This window comes from Eumetopias jubatus, unplaced genomic scaffold, assembly GCF_037043125.1.
Source record: "Eumetopias jubatus isolate StellerSeaLion01/CBP00866 unplaced genomic scaffold, mEumJub1_p1.0 scaffold_1, whole genome shotgun sequence".
NCBI classification, from domain to species: domain Eukaryota; kingdom Metazoa; phylum Chordata; class Mammalia; order Carnivora; family Otariidae; genus Eumetopias; species Eumetopias jubatus.
The window spans coordinates 129,462,325-129,489,634 of record NW_028274807.1 but is presented as its reverse complement, the minus strand read 5'-3'; the positions used below and the strand labels follow the sequence as shown (position 1 = coordinate 129,489,634).

The 27,310-nt window shown below is 41.4% G+C and overlaps 1 protein-coding gene across 1 annotated transcript in view; it reads left to right on the top strand.

Moving 5' to 3' along the window:
* The window catches only part of LOC114205549 (collagen alpha-4(VI) chain-like), a 96,127-nt gene that overhangs the window by 53,056 nt on the left and 15,761 nt on the right, over positions 1-27,310 (top strand). Inside the window, exons 19-32 of the mRNA XM_028099048.2 lie at positions 2,723-2,776; positions 2,894-2,929; positions 7,497-7,559; positions 9,540-9,602; positions 10,665-10,727; positions 11,274-11,336; positions 14,564-14,614; positions 18,959-18,994; positions 19,098-19,160; positions 20,445-20,507; positions 21,688-21,723; positions 22,699-22,735; positions 25,570-25,581; positions 25,670-26,163. Coding sequence (XP_027954849.1) covers positions 2,723-2,776; positions 2,894-2,929; positions 7,497-7,559; positions 9,540-9,602; positions 10,665-10,727; positions 11,274-11,336; positions 14,564-14,614; positions 18,959-18,994; positions 19,098-19,160; positions 20,445-20,507; positions 21,688-21,723; positions 22,699-22,735; positions 25,570-25,581; positions 25,670-26,163 — 1,134 coding nt within the window. The remainder of the gene's footprint in view (positions 1-2,722; positions 2,777-2,893; positions 2,930-7,496; positions 7,560-9,539; positions 9,603-10,664; positions 10,728-11,273; positions 11,337-14,563; positions 14,615-18,958; positions 18,995-19,097; positions 19,161-20,444; positions 20,508-21,687; positions 21,724-22,698; positions 22,736-25,569; positions 25,582-25,669; positions 26,164-27,310) is intronic.

The window sequence follows — 27,310 nt, the reverse complement described above, 5'->3', positions numbered from 1 at the left end:
GATTTCCACACTTGCCCCAGTGACGCCCTTCATGTATATGTTTATTGTTGTTGTTCTGAGATCCGATCAAGGACTACATGGCACGTTTAGTTGTCTTGCCTCAGTTGTATCCTTCAATCACAGCTGCTGTGCAGTTATTTGTTTGTCAAATGACATTGATATTTCTGACCAGTTATTTTGCTAACCATCCCTCAATTAGGATTTGTCTGATTGTTTCCTCATGACTAGATTCAGGTTAAGCATTTTTGGCAGATTAAGGAAGGTAGTAACTTTTTAAAATTTTTTTAAGATTTTATTTTATTTATTTATTTATTTATTTATTTATTTGCCAGAGAGCGAGAGAGAGCACAAGCAGGGGGAGGGTCAGAGGGAGAGGGAGAAGTAGACTCCCTGCTGAGCAGGGAGCCCGATGCGGGGCTCGATCCTAGGACCCTGGGCTCATGACCCGAGCGGAAAGCAGACGCTTAACTGACTGGGCCACGCAGGCGTCCCTAGGTGGTACCCTTCTCAGTCACCAGGAGGGACACTGTGTCTGGCTGTCTAATTACTGGTAGATTAATTTGGTCACTTGATGAAGATGGGGTTACCAGACTTATCCATTGTGAAGATACTTTTTCCCTCCTTGTAATGATCAAGTAATCTGGCAATGATACTTTGAGACTGTAAATTTCTTGTTTCCCCGACAGTCTTTCACCCAATGATTCCAACATCTGCCAAAATGATTCCTTTGTTATGCTGGCTGTAAAAAACCTGTCTACTATTGGGGCGCCTGGGTGGCTCAGTTGGTTAAGCAACTGCCTTCGGCTCAGGTTATGATCCTGGAGTCCCGGGATCGGGTCCCGCATCGGGTCCCGCATCGGGCTCCCTGCTCGGCGGGGAGTCTGCTTCTCTCTCTGACCCTCTCCCCTCTCATGCTCTCTCTCTATCTCATTCTCTCTCTCAAATAAATAAATAAAATCTTTAAAAAAAAACTGTCTACTATTGAAATGAGAAAATGATAAGCATTTTAAGAAAGCATCTTTTTTATATCTAGACCAATCATGAGAGTGACTTGTCTGAAGCCTCCTCTCTCATACAGCCTCCTATATATATATAAATTCCCATTATAAAAGTAACACTACTGGGGCACCTGGGTGGCTCAGTCAGTTAAGCATCAGACTCTTGATTTCTGCTCAGGCCACGATCTCGGGGTCTTGGGATTCAGCCCTGGGTCGGGCTCTGAGCTCAGCGGGGAGTTTGCTTCAGGATTCTCTTTCTCCCTCTGCCCCTCATTTCTCTCTCTCAAATAAATAAATAAATCTTTAAAAAAAAGTAACACTACAGGGACGCCTGGGTGGCTCAGTCGGTTAAGCGTCTGCCTTCGGCTCAGATCATGATCCCAGGGTCCTGGGATCAAGTCCCACATCGGGCTCCTTGCTGAGCAAGGAGCCTGTTTCTCCCTCTGCCTGCCTCTGTCTCTCTCTCTCTGATAAATAAAATCTAAAAAAATGTAAAAAAAAAGTAACACTACAGATATTTGGTAATACAGAAAAGTAAAATGTAGAGAAAAAATTAATAGTTCTGGTAGCCAAGAAAAACATCAGTTTACAGAACGTTCCTAACTTGATGATGGCAAAGCTACTCTCCCTGAGAAAGTCAGATAAGGGTCCCACGGGTTTATTAAAATATGTTGTATACAGTATAAAGAAATGAGGAAACATCGTTTTGTCTTTCTCCATGTTGTGGATAGATTATTCTTTCAGAGAATTTAACATACTTGAAAAGAATGTTATGACACATTTTTTCTCCTTCATAAGCTTTTGAGAAACATAATTTTTAATGGTTGCATACTATTTCAGTATGTGTTTCTACCATAATTTTATCAACACTTCCCTCATATTGTGGGATATTTATATTGTTTCAGAATTTAATCTATTATAAATAACAGTTGGAAGAACAGCTTTGCACAAATGTTTTTATTTCTGTATTTCACATTCTTTCCCTGTTTATGTGTTCTTACTGAGTTAGCATGTGACTTTACTGAGGATCTAAAATATCCCTACTTGGGATCCAAGGTGGTTTCCATTTCTCCTGAAAGATGGACTCATTTTCTCTGGACATCACTCCTCTTCTCATTTCTGACCTTAAAGAAGTGAAAGCACTAGAGGGTTTTCTCATCCTGACTGTGTGTAACTTCTCCCTCTGTCATCATCTGTCTGTATTGATCACTCTGCATGTGCAGAGACTCGCTCTTCTGCGTTCCATTTCTGTCTGCTACTCTGCATCCTATATGGTGGGTAGAAAGGGAAGTACTGGTATTTTTCAAATATTAAGCACAGGTTATTGGGGAATATATCCGACTACTGTCCCAGCATGAGGAACCCTGAAGGGTTGTTACATGAACAGTCTTTGGGAAAAAATAGCAACATGGCTATTTTAAAACACCAGAATCAATCCTTTTGCTTCTAGAGAAGTACTGACCAATAGAACTTTCCGAGATCCAATATCCTATATCTGTGCTGTCTAATATGGTAGCCACTAGCCACGTGGAGTTACTGGACACTTGAAATGTGGATAGTATAACTGAGGAACTACATTTTTAATTTAATTTAATTTTAATGAATTTAAAATTGATAGCCACCTGTGGCTAGCGGCTTCTGTGTTGGCGAGCTCATGTCAGAAGAATAAATCCAGAAGGATGTAGACATCTAAATTCATATTCCCTTTACTTCTTCCTTTTCAGGGACGTTCTAGTTTCGATGGACCTCAGGGGGAACCTGGAAGTGTTGGCCCTCAGGTTAGTACAATCGCTCATGGGTTGTATTTCGCCTGCTTTTGTGAAGGAGAGAGGTCAGCTGTGGGGAAAGTTGGCTTGTTTCCTTCTCTAAGGTCTTTGCTTCCCTTCTATTCGTAGGGGTCAAGAGGAAGACAAGGTGTGCCAGGGCTGAAGGTCGGTGTTTTCAGCAAAGACTTGCTTCTCATTCCACAGATATGGCTACTTTAAAACAGTTCTCTCTGAAGTCCAGGGGAGTTCTGGTTGGGCTCTCTGAGGTGGCAGGAAGATCACCGAGAAGTTTTCATTGAGACCTTTTCCATGAAGAAGAAAAAGCTTATGTGGTTCTCTGCTTCCCCTCCAACCTAGTATAATCTTTCATTTAGGTTGAAAAGAAGCTGATAATACCTTAGTGAATGGTTTTACCTCTGAAATAATGATTTTTCCATTTAAAGACTTGGGACTTCCTGTGGGTGCTCAAGGGTATCTCATAGTCCCTACACGATGAAAAAAGATTAGCTTTTAGTATTTATCCCAATGGGAAGGATGTGATTTGAGGGTGGGATAGGGGCTATCTCTGCCAGGGAACTGTATTTTACTAAGCAATTATCTAGCACCAGCTGCTGTGCTACACCTTTATTTCTAACACCTCAAGTAACCCTTCTACAACCCCAGGAGTTAGGAGCAAAATTGGTTACCTTTTACAGATAAGAGAGAAGATATAGATTTAGCAAAACTTGTCAGAGGCCACATGGCTAATAATCAGTGGAGACAGGATTCAAATCCAAAGATCAGGATGCTCTTGGAAATTTTTTCACAAAATAGATTTATTATGTAGACTTCTCTCCATCACAGTGTGGTCATGCTCTGCTGATATTTTTTTCTAGCATCCTCATGATTTAGAGATGGAGGAAAAGTCAAAGACTGATTTATGTCAACTCTCAGCCTGTGTGTGTGTGTGTGTGTGTGTGTGTGTGTGTGTTGGGCAATGACTTCTGACCTCCTAGGTACAAAAGAAGATGGAACCTCTAGTCTTCAGACCAAATAGGTTAGAAAACTATGGATATTGAGAAATTCCAAGTCTCAAAAATCCAAACAAGTTTTGTTGACACCAAGTAAAATATTATTTCTCACAAAATGTTTAGGGTTTGAGATAAATTCTTTTTTTAAAAAAAGATTTATTTATTTATTTGAGAGAGAAGAGCGAGAGTGGGAGAGAGAGAGAACACAGAGGGAGAGGGAGAAGCAGGCTTCCCCGCTGAGCAGGGAGCCCGATGCGGGGCTCCATCCCAGGACCCTGGGATCATGACCTGAGCCGAAGGCAGACACTTAAATGACTGAGCCACCCAGGCGCCCTGAAATAAATTCTTAAATAGATATTCTCTTGTACTATTAATTTGGTTTTAAAACTTGTGGAATACATAATGTCTTGAACTATCATTTTATCCTACTGTTCTTATCCCCACAAGGCAGAAAGAAATTGGCTAAGTTTTGGATAATTAAGTGGCTCTAGGCAATAGAAGGAATTTCCTGCTCTTGAATTATTTAATTCTTTTGTGATGCTACGTGTAGTTTATCTAAATATCCATTCAGTTCACAGTGGGTTCTCTGCTCAGTTGGGTCATGGTTATTTTTGTTTCCCTATGTGACCCCATCTCCTGTGTTATTCTTTTTTAAATTTAATTTAAATCAGAGTGAAGCCTCTGCATACATTGAAAGTCAAACTGCATTCATTAAGCTTATGGTGAAAAATATCTCCCTGTCCATTCTTTCCAGCTCTTCGGCAGCACTCACTTTCATCTCTGTGGGCTATTCCTTCTGGTATTATTGCTGTTTTTCTAAACAGCATGCTTACTTTGCTGTTTCTTGGTTTTCAGTTTGGGACGTTTTTCTCTTGATTCCTGACTCTGTGGGATAAAGATTTTCCATAACCTGCCCATCTCCTTCTCCATACCCTTTCCTCCAGCTCATCCTTGAGATACACTTAGTTTCTCCACTTTCGGTCAAGTCAGTTGATTGTTCATATGATGACTAGGCAAATATTATTTGCAGCTATGTAACTTTTGTTTCCCTTGAGGCACCCTCTCTTCTTATTTGCTTTGTGTTCTATGTGCCTATTACCAGTTAATTATAAAGCTCTTTGAGAAAACTGATAACTTCCCAATAGATTCAAACACGTGGGGTTTATTTCTCTTGGATTTCTCCTTCCTGAGCCCTCTGTCCTCCTGCTCTAATTCAGACCGATTGTTCTCTGGGCCTCTGCACTGTTGCCTTCTCAGGAAAAACTGTAGAACGGCGACCTCTCATTTTGGGAGCAGAGAAAAATGTGTGCAAACTGCTGCCTTTCATAGGAAGCCTCTCCATTTAGCGCATTGTAATCCTGATGAATCCCTGTCATTGCTTGCTCTTTTCCCTATTCAAGCTTTGATTTTTTTTAAAATAAGAGATAAAATCCTAACTATTTGCAGACTCCATGGTGACGTGGGCTGATCCAACATGTCAATAGTTTGCTAGTAAACCCAGTGTTGGAACATTGGTCATAATAGATGCATTTATGTTTTTGAGGCTGTAACTTGCTAAAGATGAGCAAGTATGATCGGAAGAGTATAGTTTACAGAGGTGCTGAGTTCCAAATTACAGCATGCCTTGGACGTGTGGAAAACAATGGTTCATTACTGTCTATAAAATTAGATATGCTGGCATCTACAAGATGCATATTAAATGGGAATTCTAAATAAGATTTTTTTAATGGAAAACACTGTATTATGGCAAACAAATCAATGCAGAGCTTATTTTGGTAATAAGGGAAAACTTGAACTTGTTAATTTTGATAAAATTAAGAACATCATTCGTTTTTTTATGTGTCCGTAAACCCACTGGCCTCCAGCAATTATTTTCGTGTTTGTGTGTTTCCAGTACTAGATAGATAATAAAGAGGTATTATAATGGGCATACTATTTTATGTCTGCTATTCTGTTTCCAAATCTTCCTATTATCATTTTAATATATCACAGCATTCTCTGTAGAAGAACAATGATTTGCTAAACAATTTCGTATGTTGAGCATTTGGGTAATTTCTATTATGTTAGATATCATGGTCAGTGATGTAAAGAAAAACTGTATTACAGGTTTTTTGTTTTGTTCCTGCTTTTGCTTTGCTGAAATGATTTCCTTAATATAAATGTACAGACATGCAGGTATAATAAAAGAGCCTAAACTTAGCTCCATAGAGCCAAACTGTTTTCAGAATGTTGCACTGTGAATGTCAGTAATGTTATGTGCAAACATTTCACAACCTATTTCAAAATTTCTAGCTACATGTCTTTTATAACATACAAAGTGAGGGTTGCTGGAGGGGAGTTGGGTCGGGGGGGTAATTGGATGATGGGCATTAAGGAGGGCATGTGATATGATGAACACTGAGTGCTATATGCAACTGATGAATTTTTGAACTCTACATCTGAAACTAATAATGTGCTATATTTTGGCTAATTGAATTTAAAAAATAAAAAATAAAAGTTATGTTTATAAATCTAGAAATCAACTGATAAAGAGCAGAATAATATAGCAGTAATGATTAAGAGAAGTGCTTCCCATTTACCTGAATAGTTTTAAAAACTTAAGAAGCATGAGGAATTGATCCACATAGTGATTAATTCTGAGTTTAAGATTTTTTCTCTTTGCAAATCTTTGAATAAATGGTAATCTTCCCAACACATGAACATGAAAAAGAAGGCAGAATAATTCACAAAATGGGATTTATCTTCAATCTTAGAAAATGTATCTTCTCTGTAAAAGTGAAAATATTAATTTGAGGGAGAAATTAAATCAGTTATTAGATGAATCATGTAAACAGCTCACCCTTTGCCTAGAGAGCCAGCTTAATACTGTAAGAATCCGTAGGGTTTTTTTTTTTAAGATTTCATTTATTTATTATTTGAGAGAGAAAGAGCATGAGCGGGGTGAGGGGCAAAGGGAGAAACAGGCTCTCCACTGAGCAGGGAGCCCGATGCTGGCTCGATCCCAGGACTGAGCCACCCAGGCGCCCCAAATCTGTAGGGTTTTAAAGCCAGTTTTCTGGGGGGCACCTGGGGGGAGCTCAGTCAGTTGAGCATCTACCTTTGGCTCAGGTCATGATCCCAGAGTCCTAGGATCCAGCCCCACATCAGGTTCCCTGTTCAGCAGGGAGTCTGCTTCTCCCTCTCCTTCTGCCCCTCTGCCTGCTCCTTCTCTCTCTCTCTCTCTCAAATAAATGAAATCTTTTAAAAAAGTCAGTTTTCTGCCATTTCTCTATGTGCTTTATGTGTCTTGACCCCGAATGTCACGCTTGTCACTCTGTTCAACCTTCTGAGTTTCTTCACATGGGCTAAGTGTCCTTAACACCAGTGAGCATTTAGCCCATATCCCTTAAAAGGAATGGATGGGCTTTTAGGGACCTGTTATTAAGTTAAATGAGAGCTTGGGTTATTTAAACAAAGTATTTTTGCTTCTATCACCAGCTAAGATATCGGAAGGAGACGTGCAAAGACTGGGAAAGACAGTAAGAATCTGGTTTTCCAGCATAAGTGGAGCCCCCTCTCTCCATATCCTCTCCAATCCCAAGAGAACAGAGCACAGACAATCAAAATCTTTTTTGTCTTTCTCTTGTGGCTTTCAAGTGACATCTTGCAGGAAAGGCTGGCTGCCTTCAATAGGAACACTAATGGTGCCTGGTGAACTCACTAAGTTTTGCTTATTTTGACAGGGTGTGCGTGGAGAATCCGGTGAACGGGGTTACCAAGGAGAGCTTGGATACCCAGGCTCACAGGTTGTATCAGTGAACTTGTTTTTAGTGCTAAAGGATATTTGTTTGAAATTATCACTTAGATTCTTGGATACGGATTTAACGTATATCAGAATGGCCTTGGTTATCTCTTTTCTGGGCCTTCCAAAGCAAATTGTACAGTCTCTCTCCTGGGCAGGTTAAACTCCAATAGCTAATATTTACTGAGTTCTTATTATGTCTTAAATATGGTCCTAAACACTTGTATTAACCTATTTAATCCTTCAATGGAAGGTTATTATCCCTATTTTATAGAGAGAAATGGTGGGGGGGATGGAGAAGTTAGGTAAATTGGCCAAGCTCACACAACTAGTGAATGCTAAAGATGGGATTCAAACTCAGGCAGGTCAGTTATAAAATCTATGCTCTTAATGACTGCCTCTGAAGCTGTGTATTCAAAGTACTCAAATTTGGCATAAAAAATCAGCCAAGTGTTTATTGAGTATCTGTTATACATAGGGCAATTTGCTAAAAGGAGTGGGATGTTCAGAACATTAAGGCAAGGAAGGGTCTTGCCCTCAAGTGGGGTGTTGTAAACTATTCAGTGATAACTGGAAATTTGAACGTCCAACCAGTTCTTTTGTGATCTTCTAAGCATAACCCAAATCTGTCATTCTGTAAATCCTTCTGGAACATGTCCTACATCTTTCTTTTAAAGGCCAAATTGTTCCCAAGTATCAAATGGAAGAACTTAATTTATTTTTTTTAATTTTAAAGATTTTTATTTATTTATTTGAGAGAGAGAGAATGAGAGAGAGAGAGAGCACATGAGATGGGGGGAGGGTCAGAGGGAGAAGCAGACTCCCTGCCGAGCAGGGAGCCTGATGCGGGGCTCTATCCCGGGACCCTGGGATCATGAGCTGAGCCGAAGGCAGTCGCCTAACCAACTGAGCCACCTAGGCGCCCCAAATGGAAGAACTTTAAAACAACATCTCTTGCTAACACACTGAACCATTCTCCATAACTTTAAAAAATTCAAAGAGCGTCAGGCAATAATTTTGGAAGGTTTCTGTTGTTTTTTGACTTGACGAAGGTACAAAAGAACAAAATGGGTGATCAAAGTGTAATTAGAGATTGTATTTATTTTACGATAGAAAATAGTGTCTGAACATAGGGGGAAACAACTGAGAGATGGATTTTTGCCTTTCTTTTGATCACTGGCTTAATTCAAATTTGGACCCCCCACCACTGTGGCATCCTGGCTTTCTCTTTTATATTCACTTTATCATACTGCTGAGTCAAAGGGAACAAGCTGTGTTGTGAACCATGAGCAAGATAATCAATAAAACCTCTAGTTAATTTCACTTCCCACTGGGATATGGGGATAATGTTCTATTTAAATAGGTGATTACAATGCCTCACGCAGGAGTAAAGAATCACGATCCATGCTTCTAATAGGAAAGCATTTCTCAGAAAAGCTGGAAAAAATTAGTGTTGAAATCAGTAAAGTTAAATAGATTGGGGAGAAAATGAGTACCTCCCCAGCAATGTGCCCGGTGAGGTTAGGCTATTGTACTACTGAGGACAGGCAAATGTACTATTGGTTCTTGACAAAATCAAAATGCTCCCTCTGGTCCTCAGCCCTTGTATGTATAAAGAAAAGGTTGAATTTTAAAGGGAGATCAGTATCTTAGCAGCCCCTATCATTCCCCTTTCAGGATTTAAAATTAGTTGGGCATATGAAAATATAAAAGCGATGTTCTGAAATTTTAGGGCTCATCAGATTCAACTGCAGAGGTGGTTACAGGGTATAGATGCTGAAGGTTCACAGCCGGTGCTTCCAATGGAGTGAGCCTGGGGTGCTCCCTTTCAGATGCTGCCGAGGAGTGTGTGATAAACACGATAGCAACGGGTCAGGGCACCCTGATTTATGCTCCCATCATTGACCACAGTGACTTTGTGGTTACATGGGAAATAAATAGCTCCATAAACATTGGTTGAACTTTAATTTCATCTTTGGACTAGGGACTGAGAGGAAGGCAAGGACCACCAGGAAATTCTGGACAAAGAGGCTTACCGGGTGCTGAGGTAGGTTTGAAAAACTAAAAGCTATAGTAGAGCTGCTCATTAACAATGGCCTGAGTGTTCTGGACTAATAACATAAAGCTACACTGTTTGTTCTGGGCTTGGTGGGTATCAGGGGTTTCTAGCAATAGCTAATTTGATCACTGGGTGTACCCCCTTCTACTGTAGGTGCATTGTGGGAATATAGTGATCAATGAGATTGGGTCGGAGCCCCAAGGGTGTTTAACACAAGCTGATAGCGCCTTACCTATAGTGTGAGAAAAAACGGAACTGTAAGAGGGGTATAAAAGACCAATTTACTGCTCATAAACATAAAAGGAAGCATTACCATCCCAATTTTATAGATGAGGAGACCGAGGCTCAAAGGGTTTAAAAATGATTTGTCATCTGGATAGGAAGTGGCCAAACTGGCTCCCATTCTTGGTTCCTTCTGGTGGCCCCTTCTTCTCCTGACCCAGGATCCCAGTGGTTCATCGAAGGGTCAGATCTCATTGAGACAGATGATCAGGAGTGGCTTCCTCATGATGGGAGCATCTGATCTAGCTTAAACCCCGAGCAGCGTGATTTAAGTTAGGGATAAGCATCTCGATCTGGAGATTCAAAATAGCCGCTCCGGGATGGCCTATGTCCTAGTTCTGTTCTTACTCTCCTGATCAGGAAGAGTCTAATGCCCTATAAACCGATTGTATTGCTTTCATTTTCATTTGATAATATTTTCTGTTTGGAGCGGGTGAAAGTCCAGGTGTTTGTCTTCTCGATCTCCTAGTCAAATGGTGTTTTTCCCTCTAGTAGCCAGATCATTGCTCCAGTGCTCAGTACTTGGTAGATGCGGCCTCTCGCACAGAACGCCTCTGTCTTCCTGCCCGCTCCCTCACCCCCCTCCCCAGCCCAAAGGTTGAATGTGCATAGGAAGCATTTTGTCTGTTGAAAGATACAATTAATTGTATAAAACAGTGAAGGTGATTTGCGAGTATATTACCAGTTCCAGATCATTTCAATAGTAACAAGAGTCAGATAGTTAACTCTGTGGCCCTCGAGGTGATTTTAGTCCTGATCTTATTGCAGGGGGTTCCTGGACCTCCAGGGCCAATTGGTTCCAAAGGAAAAGCTGGACCAACAGGAATGAAGGTGAATGTCAGAGAACACATCTCTTTTGATTGCAGCTTGGGTTTTCTTATATGAATCTCTCCTTATGTGATTGTTTCCCACAGGAGTCTCTGATATGGTTGGTGGTGGTGTTGACTGGCCATTACCTTATAAGTGGATGGATGGGGGATACAGAGAAAGAAAGACATATAGACTGACGTATAGAAAATGGATGGATAGATGGCCACCTAGATCAGTGGGCAAAGACATATCAATAAAAAGATAAATATATGGATTCAATATAAATAAAGATTCTCACATTTACACCTAGAAAAGCCAGAATAATATAAAATTCTGTTCCTGGTGCTTCACACGTGGTTTTGCTAATTTTCAGTGCCAAAATCTCTACTATATTTGTTATTATCTGCATGTAACAAAGTCCAGAGGAAGATGCTTACCTTGGACTATATGGGGATGCCAATTTTAGGACCTGAAAAGCGTGACTCTAGAATCTCTAAGGAAAATGACGTAAGACTGCATGAACTCACAGGAGAAAATTAACTTCACGTTTACCCTTTATTGCAAAAGGGGGAAATCGGTGATGCAGGAGCCACAGGCCCGCGGGGTGTGCAAGGACCGAGAGGGCAACCTGTAAGTCCACTTTCTCTGTTTTGGACTCTTGATTTAATGTCTTGTTTGTGATTTGTTCTTGTTCCACACCAAATTCTAACATTCTTGACGAATATTTGGGACACAAATATGATTTGATCCCCAGAGCTGTTGTTGAATCTAAAGAGTCAAAGATTCTCAAACTCTTCCTATAAATAGAGAACCTACAGATGTCTTGGGGATTTATTTTGCCTTCTCCCCATGCTGTGGAAGAGGAACGTGCCAATGAGTCTCTTCTGTTTGACAAGCCTGTTTTATAAGCATGTGAGACTATTTGGAATACAGACGTGTTCTATGAAACATTTTTTTCCCCGGGGAAATACATAAGACAGGCAATCAGAATGGCAAACTTTTAAGTGCGTGGGCCCGATTACCCAGAAATAACCTCTGGAGAGCAAGGATCGTCAGAGGTTTATTTCAACAGATAATACTACCAGAGAGACAGGGCTATGCATTTATACCTTCCTTAGTCATCCCTCTAAACACGAGAGCAAGTTAGTGATTTTATGACTATTTTCAATTCACCATTTCATTGGAATGATAGCTTTATGATATGGAAAAATGTTGTCTTTCCGGCAGCTCCTGTTTATTTCTGAGATTTCTTTCGTCAACTGTGGGCAAAACCTACTGTTGTTTTGCACTCAGCACTGAAATTGCGTTTGTTAGTCGGGGAGGAGAAAAAAGCAGGCTGAAAAGCTTAAACCTAAACATTGAAAGGGAAAGAACAGAACAGGATTGTTGTCAAATGGAATCTGGGACAGATAGTGTTCTGCATTTACACTTGATCCAGATGATGAAGTTAGCACTGTTTAACCGTGTGAAAATACCCTGATTTAAAATAATGCAAAGCTTGTTCCTGCTGATCTCTCCCTGGGACAGACCAAGCTGGGGAGCAATGCCTTTCTGGAAGGTGCCATTTCAGGAACATCAGAGGCAGATATCTCCAAAATAGACAGTTTGGGTCTCTGGGGTTGTAGCTGAGGCTCTGTGTGTCCTTCGGTGGAGAGAAGATGGAGTAATAGCAAATGAACCTCATTTGCATCTTTTTGTCCCCCAATAATTCATCTTTGGCAATCTTCTTTATCTTATTCTTTTTTATTTTCTAACATTTCAAATTTTCTTCCTTAGGCCACAAGAATGATCTTTGTGGCTTAAAATTTAAAATTGTCCTTTGCAGTTGACTACTTGGTTTAGGTGTGGTTTTTGTCCATTCAGCAAAAAGCACCTAAAAGGTTCTGAATTCTCTCCTTAAGATAGGAAGCGCACTGTGTATATGTACAGAGGCTAAGATTCAGTAGTATCAACATATTCATAACTGTTAGCATCACCTTCACCTTCACCTTGACCATCACTGCCTCCACCACCAACACCCTCACCGTGACCAAAATTACCATCACCACCACTGCGACCACTATCACCTCCACTACCACCACCATTACCACCACCTTCACCACCACCATCACCTCCACTACCACCACCACTGCTGCCACCACCTTCACCACCACCACCACCTTCACCTCCACCACTGCCATCACCACCTCTGCCATCACAGCCTCCACTACCACCTTTACCACTACCATCACCTCCACCACTGCTGCCACCACCTCCACCATCACCGCCTCTGCTACCAACTCCACCACCACGATCACCTCCACTACCACCACCACTGCTGCCACCACCTTCACCACCACCACCACCTTCACCTCCACCACTGCCATCACCACCTCTGCCATCACAGCCTCCACTACCACCTTTACCACCACCATCACCTCCACCACTGCTGCCACCACTTCCACCATCACCTCCACCATCACTGCCTCTGCTACCAACTCCACCACCACGATCACCTCCACTACCACCACCACTGCTGCCACCACCTTCACCACCATCACCACCATCACCTCCACCACTGCTGCCACCACCTCCACCATCACCGCCTCTGCTACCACCTCCACCACCACCATCACCTCCACTACAACCACCGCTGCTGCCACCACCTTCACCACCATCACCACCATCACCTCCACCACTGCTGCCACCACCTCCACCATCACTGCCTCCGCTACCACCTCCACCACTACAATCACCTCCACTACTACCACCACCGCTGCCACCACCTTCACCACCACCATCACCACCATCACCTCCACCACTGCTACCACCACCTCTGCCATCACCGCCTCCGCTACCACCTCCACCACCTCCTCTACCACCACTGTCACCTCCACTACCACCACTACTGCTGCCACCACCTTCACCACCACCATCACCACCATCACCTCCACCACTGCTGCCACCACCTCCACCATCACCTCCACCACTGCTGCTACCATCTCCACCATCTCACCGCCTCTGCTACCACCTCCACCACTGCCTCTACCACCACCATCACCTCCACTACCACCACCACTGCGGCCACCATCTTCACCACCACCATCACCACCATCACCTCCACCACTGCTGCCACCACCTCCACCATCACCGCCTCCACTACCACCTCCACCACCACCATCACCTCTATTACCACCACCACTGCTGCCACCACCTTCACCACCACCATCACCACCATCACCTCCACCACTGCTGCCACCACCTTCGCCATCACCGCCTCCACTACCACCATCACCTCCACCACTATTACCTCCACCACCATCACCTCCACCACTGCTACCACCACCTCCGCTACCACCAATCACCTTCACCACCACCACCACCTCCACCACCACTACTACTTGTCTACCATTATCATTACTGCACCGTCAGCAGCAGAATAATGACTACTTTCTCAAGTACTTTCTCTGACTGGCATTTTCCCCCTCAAGTCTGTCTTTATCTCTAGAGATTTACCAAGTTCTAGAGCTTTTGCCATTCTTACTTTATTCTGCAAGAAAAGCCCAACGGGGATTTTGTGTGGTGATTTGGCTTCCTACAACTGTGGTATCGTCTTGCTGAGGTATAGAATCTTGCTGAAGAAGGAGTTAAAAACTGGAAAAAAGAAAAAGTACTTATACCATGGTCCTTTAAAATTTTAAACTCTTATCTTCTCCTTATCCTATAAAGGCAGCTTAGTGTTTATCCTATGAGATAGCATAAGCCCCTCTGCTTTCACCACTTCCTTGCACTGCTGATTAATCCAAGGGTTCAGATAATATAATCAACCAAGTACTGATATGGATAACTCTACCACTCATCTTGTGTCATTTTCTTAGGGCCCTTTAGGTCCAGATGGATATGGATATCCAGGAAGAAAAGGAAAAAAGGTGAGGCTTGCCTTACAGAGTATTACGAACTAAAGACTATAGTTTTTATGTTATTTTATTAGAATAAGACTTATTATCCAAGCGGTATGCCAGAAATGGTTTCTGAATGCTGTTTATGACATGTTGTAGCTGCCAGAGTTCCCTCCTTAAAAAACAAGAGCGATTTTGTCACTACCTTATTTAAAAATCAAACTCCTTTCCTCATCTTCTGCCTGTGCCAGATAGTTCCCGCCACCCCGCCCCACACACAACCAGGAACTTCCCCAACTCCTTGCCTTTGCAAACACTCTTGCCTCTATTTGGGATGTCCTTACCCATCTCCCTCCTTTGCCACAATTTTTACTCATTTTCTCAGACCAACTCAAATATCAGCTTTTCCTTGTGGAAGCCTTCTTGGACTTCCACGAACAGATTTGGTTGTCCTCTACTCTGTGTTCCTAAAGTGCGTTGATCATATTTCTAGAGTAGCCCCTTTCCATTGAGGTTATATTATAATTTATCCCTACATATATGTCTACCTTCCAGTTTGTGAACTTGAGAGTAGATTGTACCTTATTCAATTTTGTATTGCTGGAACTAGCCTGGCACAGAGTAGGTACTCAAGTATGTTTGAATATTTCTACTCCCATAAGAAGATGGTATTTTAGCATGTTGTAGTTAATGGGTTGCTGACAGAGGTTTTGAAGAACGGAAACCACATGAAGCTTTTGAACATATCAAATGTCAGTTGCTACAGTTATTCTGAGTGCTTCAGTCTACAAGTAACCATTTATTGCTTCACAACATAAGAAATCACCAGGATGTTTAGTGATGCCCAGCTAGTTAACTCTGGGCTGGGCTTCCCTGCAATTCTTTTATTTCCCTTGATGGCACTGCTGCCATTTTATTGATCAGGAAAACGCCCTGAGTATAATTAATGGGTATAAATGCCCAAAACATAGTAAGCTCTGAGTGAATATCTGTGCAGTGATGAACAGTGGGGACCTCAGTGATCATCTAGTTCAGCCCTTTTGATTTATAGATAAGAAAATTGAGATGCAGAGAAGTGATGTAATGTGCTGATGGTCACATATGATGGTCACACATGGTTAGAGACAGATCTGAGTGTAGAAGCTAGCCCATGGGATCGCCATCCTGGCAAATTAAGTCTTCTCTTGTGGGGAGTTTGCATGGCAGGGGAATTCTGGGTAGAATTCAAATGTCCATATTTTAAGCCACCTATCAGCCCTGCACTAAATCCAAAGGCAGCCTATGCTTATTGTGGTGTGGCTAACACTGTGGAACACACAGATTCCATCCACATTTCATGGGTTTTTCCTGGCAAGGCTTAATGGCCTCACCTTAAACAGCATTGGCTGGCTGGCTGCCTTCCCCTCGTCTGTTCACTCTCTTCTCTGAATCAACTGTTTCATACCTTCTCCCCTTCCCTCAAACTTCCAAGACCTGCTTTCCCTTCCACATTTCAGCAATTGTGCTTCTTGTTTCATTAGTTAAATAGGAGAAATGAGCAAAGAACCTCTACGTACATCTACTACTACATAGGCCAACCAACTTCCCTCTGTACCCTGCCTTCTCTCCTACTGCTATGGATATGAGTCCATGCCCTCATCTAAGACTGATCGTGTCCCTCATGGACTGGATTCCATTCCCTTTTGCTTCATTAAAGTCCTGACTCCTTTTTCTTCTTCATCATCAAATTTTCTTCCCTCTCCATAGATCATTCCTGTCAGTATACAAAGAGGTGGGAATATAGCCCATCTAAAAAACAAACAAACAAACAAACAAACAACAAAAATCCCTCACTTAACTACATAGTCCCATTGTTCCCTTTCTCTCTGGCAAAATTCTTTGGTGGATTAGATCTGTATCTGTGGTTTTCACCCAGTGGTGGTTTTACCCTCCAGGAGACATTTGGCAATGTCTGGAGATGTTTTGGTTGTCACACCTGGGGGAGGGGATGCAAATGGCACCTAGCGGATAGAGACCGGAGATACTATGTTTCATCCTATAATACACAGGACAGCCCTTCACAACGAAGAAGAATTGTCAGGTCCAAAATATTAGTAGTGCCGAGGTTGAGAAAGTCCACTTTCTTTCCTCTGGTTCTCTCCAACTGATGACAACTGAACCTTCGTTCCTTGGCCCTGCCCACTCAATGACATCTGCTTTAGTCATGGTGCTGAATCCAGCGGTCTGTTCTCTGCCCACTTCATACTCCAGGTCTCAGCAGCATTTGACAAAGGTGATTATGGGCTTGTTCTTGAAACCTTTTCTCTCTCATCTCCCAGAACACAGCACTTCTCTGTTTTTTGCTGGCTCCTTATTCTCAGTTTCTTTTGAATGTTCTTGACCTCTAAATATTAGAAGACTCAGGACTCTACTTCAGTTATTCCCCTCTTCACTTACTTCTCAGGTGACCTTATCCAGTTCCATGGCATCAGGTGTCATCATCATGTGATCTCCAGTGTACTTCTCCAGCTTGGACCACTCTCTGAGACTCTAAACACGTTTCCACTTGAAAACTGTCATGTCCCAAAACAACCTTCTCCTCTACCTCCTCTTTCTCCTTCCTTTTTCTTCTTCTTTTGTTAACCTTTGATTATAGAAAGATCCAAACATATGTACAAGTGGAGAGACTAATAAAGTGACACCTCTCCCCATGTACCCATCACCTAGCTCAAACAATGAAAAACCCTTGGCCAGTTTTATATTGTTTTATATGCACTCCACCACACATGTATCCTTCTCCTAATTATTTTGAAGCAACGCCAGACATCATATATTCCATGAATAGATATTTCAAGTTGTATATCTAAAAGATTCTTTATAAATATTTAAACCACAATACCATTATCAACCTAAGAATTAACAATAGTCTTTTAATGTCATCAAATATCCCGGTCAGTCAAAACTGACTCCCCTGACAACCTGCCCCTCCTCTAGCCTTCCCCATCTCAGGGAGTGGAGCCTCCCATCTGCCAGTTGCTCAAGGCAGGCACTTGCTGCATCTTTAGTAAATGTCTGTCTCTCACCTACTATATTTATCCCATCAACAAATACTGTGAGTCTACATTCCAAGTACATCCAGCATTTCATCACTTCTCACCCCTGCCCCTGCCACCCTCTGGGCCAAGTCACCTAACTGGCATCCTTGCTTCCACTCTTGCCTCATCTAGTTAGTCCTCTGAACAGCAGCCAGAGCCCTATTTTATTTTATTTTATTTTTTTAAGATTTTATTTTCAAGTAATCTCTACACCCAACATGGGGCTCGAACTTGCAACCCCGAGAACAAGAGTCACGCGCTCTACTGACTGAGCCAGTCAGGCATCCCCAGACCCATCTTTTAAATGAATAATCAGATCATGTCGTTCCTTTACTCAAGGCCCAGCTTCAGCTCCTGATTTCATTCAGAATTAATCCCCCTGTTGACATGGCCTACAAGACTCTATACAATCTGGTCCCTCTGTGAACTCCCTGACATCATCTTCTCCCGCTTCCCTTCTGCCATTCTGCTCCAGGGTTCCTCAAACACAGCACACATTCATATTCTTGCCCCAGGGTTCTTCACACACTCATCCTTCTGCTTGAAATGCTCTCTCCCAGATACCTGTTTGGCTGGCTTCCTCAAGTTATGCTGGTCTTTGCCCAAATGCTGCCATTACCAAAAGGCTTTGTCTGACCACCTTATATAAAATAGTTACTCCCTTCCCAAACCTATCTATGTCATTCTTTATCCCTTAATCCCCTTTCTAGAATAGCATTTATCTCTCCCTGATATACATTTTTCTCTTTGCTAGCAGATAAGTTCCATGATAGCAGGGTCTTTGCTCTGTTCACTGCTCAATTCCCAGTGCCTAGAAAAGTGCCTGGCATGTAGTAGGTGCTAACTAAATATTTGTTGAATGAACAGTTGCTTTATAGTGTGCTTTGATCTGACAACGAGCACCTGCTTTCCAGCAGTCAATTTGGTACCCCTTCCTCTGGTTTCCATTGGATCAGACCTCTGGTTATTTAGACCACTAGATAAAAATGCTTAAGAAGGAAGTTCCATTACACAATATGCAATACATAGTCCCATTGTTCCCTTCCTCTCTGGCAAAGAAGGAAGGAAAAGAATTGGTAAAAATCATTTGCAAGTTGTTTCACTTTGAATTATAGAAATAAAATATGGCCACTTGGGAGTAGCTCAAGATAACAACTATTGCTATAGCTGTTTTTCCTGGCACCTGTTTTGAGTCTGTTTTCTCAAAATTATAGTTGTTTCTTCTTTTTCCCTGAGGAATGTCAAAGAAAGACTTAATCTCATGACATTAAACAGAACTTTATCTCATTTCTGACACTAGGGTGAACCTGGATTTCCTGGCTCTCCTGGTGCACAAGTAAGAATTTATCTTTCTGGGTCTGGCAGCTGGTATGCAGCATGTGTCATTTGTTTATAGTCATTTTTCTTCAAACTCAAGCTTTGCTTTTGATTCTCTTAAGGGAGAAGATGGTGATCGGGGCCACCGAGGAGAGAAAGGGGCAAAGGGAATCAGAGGGCGGAGGGTAAGAATTAAAGGAATTTCCCAAGATCTAGAGAGGTACACATCATGACACTACTTACAGGAGCATTTCTATTGGGTTAATGGACTTCTCAGAAGGAAGCTCTTGTCCTCCTCAGTCAGTAAACGTTCTACACCTTTCTCAGACCATCCCCTCCCCCCCCCACTTAATACCACTCTCATTGATCTTGTGAATGCAAATGCAGCTCATCAAAGCATAATAACAGAAAATCCAAGTTAGAGTTTCAGTTACACAATATCAATACCTATGGTGAGTCTGGATATCATTTGGAAGGGTATTGTTTTAGCTGCAGAGCAAACATTGCTATTTCTGTAAGATTTTTTTCAAGCCTTAACTTTCTCTTAGCTAATTTAGGACTAGACTCTCAGGAATGTGGCTGCCATCCTGGTGGACTTTGAGCCGTGTTTTCATTGTGCTTTGTAGAGTCCACCATTAAAAATCCCATTCCCTCGGGTTCCAAAGACTCAATCTCGAAAAGCTGCAATCACTGGCAGCTCTTTTCCGAAAGAGCCTGTGGATGTCTAAAACCTTGATAGTTTTTAGCAGATAGACATTAGAGAGCAAGGCCTTCTGGGAAAAAGACATGGACTATGTTCAGTGCAGAAAAGAGGAAAGAGAATATTTATTATCCAGGGGCACTCAATAATTGTTATTTTCATACATTGGCAAGGACATAAAGAAAAAAATTGATCTATGCCTAACTTGCTTTGCTGCTGGCTAATATTGCCCTGCTCAGCTAAACTTATGCCTCTGGTTTCAAATAAAAAAGGACAAAGCATCAGTTACATGCAGATAATGCTATGTTGGTTCAAATACCTATAAGACAAGCAGTGAGCCATGATCAGCATAGAACTTTTTTCAGATTCTAAAGACCAGAAAGTGGTGAAAGAAATTTTCCTCTCTCTTAATGTCAGGCTCTCCATGTATATTTCCTATATTCTTTTAATTATATGACCTGGAGTCTAAACTGAGTATTGAGTCATCCTTTAAGGCTGGGTTTGGAAGTGTGTGTCTGTGTGTATGTCCACATGTTGGCAGGGCTTAGGTCTGTAGGGGGCAATTTAGATGGCTCCCAGAGAAGACTGCCTCCCTTTCTACCATTGGCGTCTCACTCCACTGATACAGTTCATAAACTAACTGGTCCATAGCAGACTCATTGGATCTTAGAAATAATGACAACTTAGTATCCAACAAACTAGGTCTGATGGTTTTAATCAAGTTGTATTCAAGAGGAGAAGCTTATTCCTTTGGTTTGGCTATTTTTAGGGTAATGCTGGCTTTCCTGGACTTATTGGAACTCCAGGTGACCAAGGCCCTCCAGGACCAGTGGTAACATGGACTCGTCTTTCTTTTATTTTCAATCTTTGTGTAAAAGTGAATAAGGATTTGCTAAGAGCCATCCGAATGAAGAAATGAACATTTGGGAGGCACTAGAAGATCTGTATAGGGAATGAGCCAAATTTGCTTTTGAGGACATTAGCTTCAAGTCCTTACACAGTATATTTATTCAATGTATATTGTTTACTTGAACATGGGGAAGATATTAGAGTAGCTGGAGATTTATAAACCTGTCTAAAATACATAATACATAAAATTCACTGGAGACTGAGTTTATCAATGTAAACAAGATGAGCAACAACATTTATGCAAACAGTAGAAGGAAATCCAACAAAATGTGACATTTACATAATCTGAACTGAATTGACAATGTTGCAAGTCCACACATATTTTTAAAATTCCCTGGGAGGTCATTCGGTATGAAGGGAAAGACTTTGGGGCTATTGTCATTTTGCACCACCCCTTGTCCTATGAGGCTAGGCTGTCCTTTCATGAGAGATGGTACAGTGAGGGAGCCAGGGGCTGAAACTGGTGGTTTCACTGCATCTAGGGTTTACTGTAGAGGAGCCACAAAGTCATAGAATCAAAAATCTTGAAGGTAGAATGACGCACATGCCCATTTTACAGATGAGAAAACAAAGGCTGAGACGATTATAGTGACCTGCCTGAAGTGACAAATCACTACCTTGTAGAATCTAAAGATCTCTAGACTCCCAGAGTACCTCAGTCAGGCCTATCTGTTCTGAAGGGTTCCAGGGATGACTTGTTTAGCACTAGAGCAGAGATAAGATGGTGGTGGGTAGCCTGAGGAGGACGGATAGGGAATGACTGGGGTCTACTTTAGAACTGTCTCTGTATGGTCCTGAGATCCTGAAAGGTCTTTTCCTGAACTGGATCCAAAACTGTGGCTTGCTCTCAAGATGACCTGATCTTCTAAGAGTCTTTATGTAGCATATTCCTGGATATCCTAGACTCTGAGTTCTGAGACACACCTCCTAGCCACTCCGACTTTCTTCCTTAAGGGGTCAGCCAGAATTCCAGGGCCAGGAGTGTAGGGGAAGAAGGGGGTCTATGTACTATGATATCTTTCTGAGAATGTTTTGCCAACTCCAGAGAATTATGTATTGGACCTCAGAATCTTACATTTTAGACTCATTTCTATTCTTCCCAGGGCATCAAGGGGCCCAAAGGCTTGGCAGATATGACGGTAGGTGAACATTTTAATTCCAAACCTATTCTTTTTAGCACATGAGGCTTTCCACTTTCACAAAGTAGAAATCTATAAAGATTCTTTTGTTTCTCCTCTTATAAATTCTTTTAGTACCTTAAGTTTATAGATTTTCCTCTAAAATGTTATAATCACATCAATGAAAAGAGTAGAATAATATTTTAAGTCATGGAGGCAATCTGGATATTTTTGAGTACTACTACTGGTTGACATGAAGGGAAAGATTTTGAGGCTACAACTTCTACACAATATGCCTTTTTGTAAAGTTCAGAAGTTGCTTATAAAGTATTTATAAGCCAACATATGGTAGAGTCTATCTTCATGTCTCATGACACACCTGAAAACAATCTGAAAAGTTATGATGGTTTTTCATCTCACAAGCACAGAAATACTACTGCGGAGGGAAGGAAGTGGGGACAAGTGAGAACCAAGAAGTAATAGGGTCAAGGGATTAAACAGAACACCGAGGAAGAGATCAAAGGAACAAAGCAGAATTCTAAAGGGGTGTGAAGGGTCTGTGTCTTGGCAGTCATTCTAAAGAAAAATTCCAGGAATTGCTGACACAGAGATCCAGGATTTGAAGACATTTCTTTGCCTTTTATGCCAAGATTTCTGGATTGAAACTTCCTCAAAATCAAATTTGATTCCATTGCTTTGTGAGGCAGATAAAAAAATAAAAAAGAGTTCCCCTTATTTAGTATCTCTAATAATATGAGCACTCTATGGTATATAAAATATATTTTAAGTATTTTTAAATATTCACTGTATCTAGAAATATAACTTATGGATCATTTCATCTGCTGTAACAATTTTTGTGTTTTCTATTGTAGCTTAAAAAGCTTCAGAAAGAAACTGATAATACCCAGATGACATTTCTAAGTCATGAGAGTGAGATTGAATATGCTTCAAATTAAGTACTTTTTCCTTTTCCCTCTTTCTCCATCTTTCTAACAGCCTTGTGAAATCATTGCTATCATACAAGAGAACTGCCGTAAGTTGTTTGGGAAAGGCTCAAATGAGGGCCAGTGGTGTGAAGTGGGGATGACTCATGGTCATGGACTGGGGACGTAAATCACCTGTGGATTTGACTGAGGTTTGGGAGGTACCATTGTCTATCATGAAAGGTTCTTTTTTTTAAAGATTTTATTTATTCATTTGAGAGAGAGAGAGAGTGCGCACGAGCCGGGGGAGGGGCAGAGAGAGAGGGAGAAGCAGACTCCCTGCTGAGCTGGAGTCTGACGCTGGGCTCAATCCCAGGACCCTGAGATCATAACCTGAGCCGAAGGCGGATGCTTAACCAACTGAGCCACCCAGGGGCCCCGTCATGAAAGGCTCTTATAAATTAATATATTTGTCTCAGTCTCCCTTTGGGTAAGTAAGTTCTTCGCCAATGTGGTCTCAGAAATGAAGTGGCTGAAAGGCATGCTGTCTCAACTGCAAAGAGAAATTCCATTATCATGTGGAATGAGAGGCAACGCCAATTGCATACCTGCATGTCTGCATCTTGGTGCTTCTTATCACAAAACAAATAAAGCAAAGCTTTGTTATTTTTATCCCTTCCATTTAAACAAGAGGGATCACCAAGGAGCCTTCAATAAGAAATGTGTCCTTTTTTTATTTGCATTTATGTTTTTAAAAATGGAATTACAAATCATCAGATCTTAATATTTGGTCACATCCCTAGATTGGAATTTACTTAGTGTCTTCAGTGTATTCCTGGATATTTGCATATGTACATTTCTCCACTCACTAGCAATAGGGAGGGAACAGTGATTTGGCAGAGTGCTTAATTTGGGTGCTTGGGTTCTCTCCACAAACACCCAGCCCTGCTTATTCAAACTCCATCTTCTGTCCATTCCCATTCAGTTGCTGTTCGAGAAGACTCTGAAGTCCTTTTTCTAGAAATCACAAAAAATAATACCATAGTTTTGTCCACAAAGGAAGAATGTCAGAGTTGACCATATCAAAAGCTAAAACCCCTTTATATTGAAGAGCACTGTGAAGTCGAAAGTAAAGAGAAAAGTGGGGAACAAAATATACACAATATAAGCAATGGACCCAAGCCAAGGACCTAATTTTGTTAACTCTGTCATGTCGAAATATATACAATTTCTCCCACTCAATCATTTTTATCCACAAGCACAGATATTTCATATTTGTTGAACCTAATGTAAAAAAACTCATAGATTGAAAATGGACAAAAGACATGAATGGAAGCTTCAGAGAAGAAAAACTACAAATGACCAATAAACCTGTAAAAACGTTTGACCTCACAGGAAGTCAAAGAATACAAACGAAAATGAGATACTCTTTTTGGCTCTCAAATTGGAAATATTTTTAAGATGAGAAAAAATTCTCTATCTAAATTTGGGAAATGTATAAAATGCACATTGCTGGTGGGAGTGTCAGTTGGTACAACCTTTCCGAAGAGCAATTGGACCCTGCATATCAAAAGCCATAATTATAAAGATTTATAGAGGACCACAGTTGGAGAGATGCACAGATACATGTACAAGCATGCTCATCACAAAGGGATGTTGATGGGAGTATCATGAGACATCTATAGTGGACTAGGTGGTACTGCTCTAAATTTATTGATGAAAAGAATACATTGTGTAAGACTGATGAATCACAGACCTATATCTCTGAAACAAATAATACATTATATGTTAAAAAAAAAAAGAAGATAGTAGGAAGGGAAAAATGAAGGGGGGGAAGTCAGAGGGGGAGACGAACCATGAGAGCCTATGGACTCTGAGAAACAAACTGAGGGTTCTAGAGAGGAGGGCGCTGGGGAGATGGGTTGGCCTGGTGATGGGTATTAAGGAGGGCACGTACTGCATGGAGCACTGGGTGTTATATGCAAACAATGAATCATGGAACACTACATCAAAAACTAATGATGTATGGTGATTAACATAACAATAAAATGAAATTAAAAAAAGAAAGAATACATTTTCATCATATGCTAAGTAAAAAAAAGATTCAGAATAAGACATATACTAAGGTCCAAGTTTTATAAAATAAAATAACAAATTAAATATATACAAATACATACATAGACATTATGAATTAAGGATAATTTTAATTTTTTGTTTTCTGATATTTTCCATAAAAATATATTACGTGTGCACACACACTTATACATAATATATAGTATATGATATATTGTATATTATATACAGTTTTAGATATGTGTGTATATGTATATGTGTATGTGTGTGTATATATAGTTTCAGAATAGCTCAGTGAATTAGTTAAGTTTAAGTTCAATACAGCATGACCTCAGTGCTCAATAGCAATGACACAAAGGTATTTCTCAGATCAAAGCCAGGAAGTGGCCAGTCTGGGGTTGATATGGAGCTCCACTGTATTCAGGGACATGAGCTCTTTATACATTTTTGCTCTGCCATTGTCGGGAGGGTGTTTTGTTTCCCAGATCACCTCAAGGTCCAAGATATTGGCCAAGCTCCAGCCATCAGGAAAAGAAAGGGAAAGGGGAAGGATATCTTTTTGAAGTCGTTTCAACCATTTCTCTTATTCTATTGTTCAGAATGTAATAGGATAGCTCCCCCACTGGGAAATGGAGTCTTTTTTCCAGGCAGTCATATGCCCAGAGACTGAGGATCTACTACTATAGAAAAAAGGGAAAATGGATTGGGGAGCAAATCGAAGTCTTTGCCAAACTCAGGCAGGAGTCGGAGAAGGTCACTGCTTGAATTTCTCAGAGGAGATGGTTTTTCAATATTGAAGCACTCACCTGGAAACCGGACAACTATAAACTAACAATGTCTTGTTTTTTCTCCAAAACAATTTCCCTTCCAGCTTGTTCAACAGGTAAGTAATATATCTTCTTATTCACTCAAATGTCACCTGTTCAGAGGCATTACAGAAAATCTTAAATCTGCGTGTCCATTGTGTTAAGGTGTTTCCAAATGCCCAGAGTTCCCTAGCGAAGTGGTCTTTGCCTTGGACATGTCCAATGACGTCTCCCAGTCGGATTTTGAGAGGATGAGAAACATTCTATTATCTCTGTTGATGAGGATGGAAATAAGTGAGAGTAACTGCCCAACGGGCGCCAGAGTGGCCGTCGTTTCGTACAACACCAAAACAGACTACCTGATTCGCTTCTCAGACCACAAGGGGAAGCCTGCGCTCCTGCAGGTGGTTAGGACAATTCCGCTGCAAGGCTCCTCTGGCAGCAGGAACCTTGGGGAGGCCATGAGGTTTGTCGCAAGACATGTATTCAAACGTGTGCGCTCAGGCCTTCTCACGAGGAAAGTGGCTGTGTTCTTCCAGGCTGGCTGGGCTCACAATACGGATGCCTTCAGCACCGCCACTCTGGAGCTCAGTGCACTGGACATCACCTCTGCGATCATCACCTTCACAGAGGAGCACAATCTCCCGGATGTCCTGCTGGTAAGCGGGGGAGCCACTGGGAGGCGGGGGCTTAGTACCTGCTTCTTACCCTTCCATCAAGGACTGCACTGATGTGTATGCAGGGGCGTGGGGGGGGGTCCTCGTTATGGACTCTGCTACTAGTGTTAACTATTAGTACCAACTGGCCACTCTTGAGCGCTTCTTCTCTGCTACGTGCCTCACAAACATTCACTTATTTAATATCCCCAAGACTCTATGAGGTGGGTATTACTGTATACCTCCATTTCAGAGATAAGAAAACTGAAGCTGAGAGATGTTAAGTATACCATAAAAAGTCAAATATGAGGTTAGTAGCAGATTGATATTATCTGCCTTTAGAGCCTATGCTTCACCACTATGCTAAATTGTATCAGGAGGGTCTGTAGAATGTAACTCCCTTTCCTTTCCTTTCCTTTCCTTTCCTTTCCTTTCCTTTCCTTTCCTTTCCTTTCCTTTCCTTTCCTTTTTCCTTTCCTTTCCTTTCCTTTCCTTTCCTTTCCTTTCCTTTCCTTTCCTTTCCTTTCCTTTCCTTTCCTTTCCTTTCCTTTCCTTGTCTCTCTCTTCTTTCTCTCTCTCTCTCTTTCTTTCTTTCTTTCTTTCTTTCTTTCTTTCTTTCTTTCTTTCTTTCTTTCTTTCTTTCTTTCTCTCTCTCTCTCTCTCTCTCTCTCTCTCTCTCTCTTTCTTTCTTTCTTTTTTTCTTGGGGTATAGAACACATACCCATATAACAAAGTGGGCAAAGTGCTTTAATTTAAAATGTACAGCTGGATGGATTTTTATAAATGTTTAAACCCTTGTGACCAAGACGTCGTTCAAGATCTGGAACCCTTTCAACATCCTGTAAGTTTCGCTCATGTTTCCCCAAACCACACACTCCACAGAGTCACTGCTCTTCTGGCTTCTGTTGCAGTCAAATAAGGAGTTTGGCTTGTTTTGAACATTCATTTCAATAGAATTCTATAGCATATATAGTACTTTTTTGTTATCTGGCTTCTTCCACTCAACATGATGTCTGTTCTCCTTGTTTATCTATGTTGTGTATACGGGTAACTCGTTCTTTTTTACTGCTGTTCTGAACTATGCTAAGTGTGTATATACCACAATTTATTTACCTATTCTCCAGACTTGACTTTTCTAACTGAAACCCAT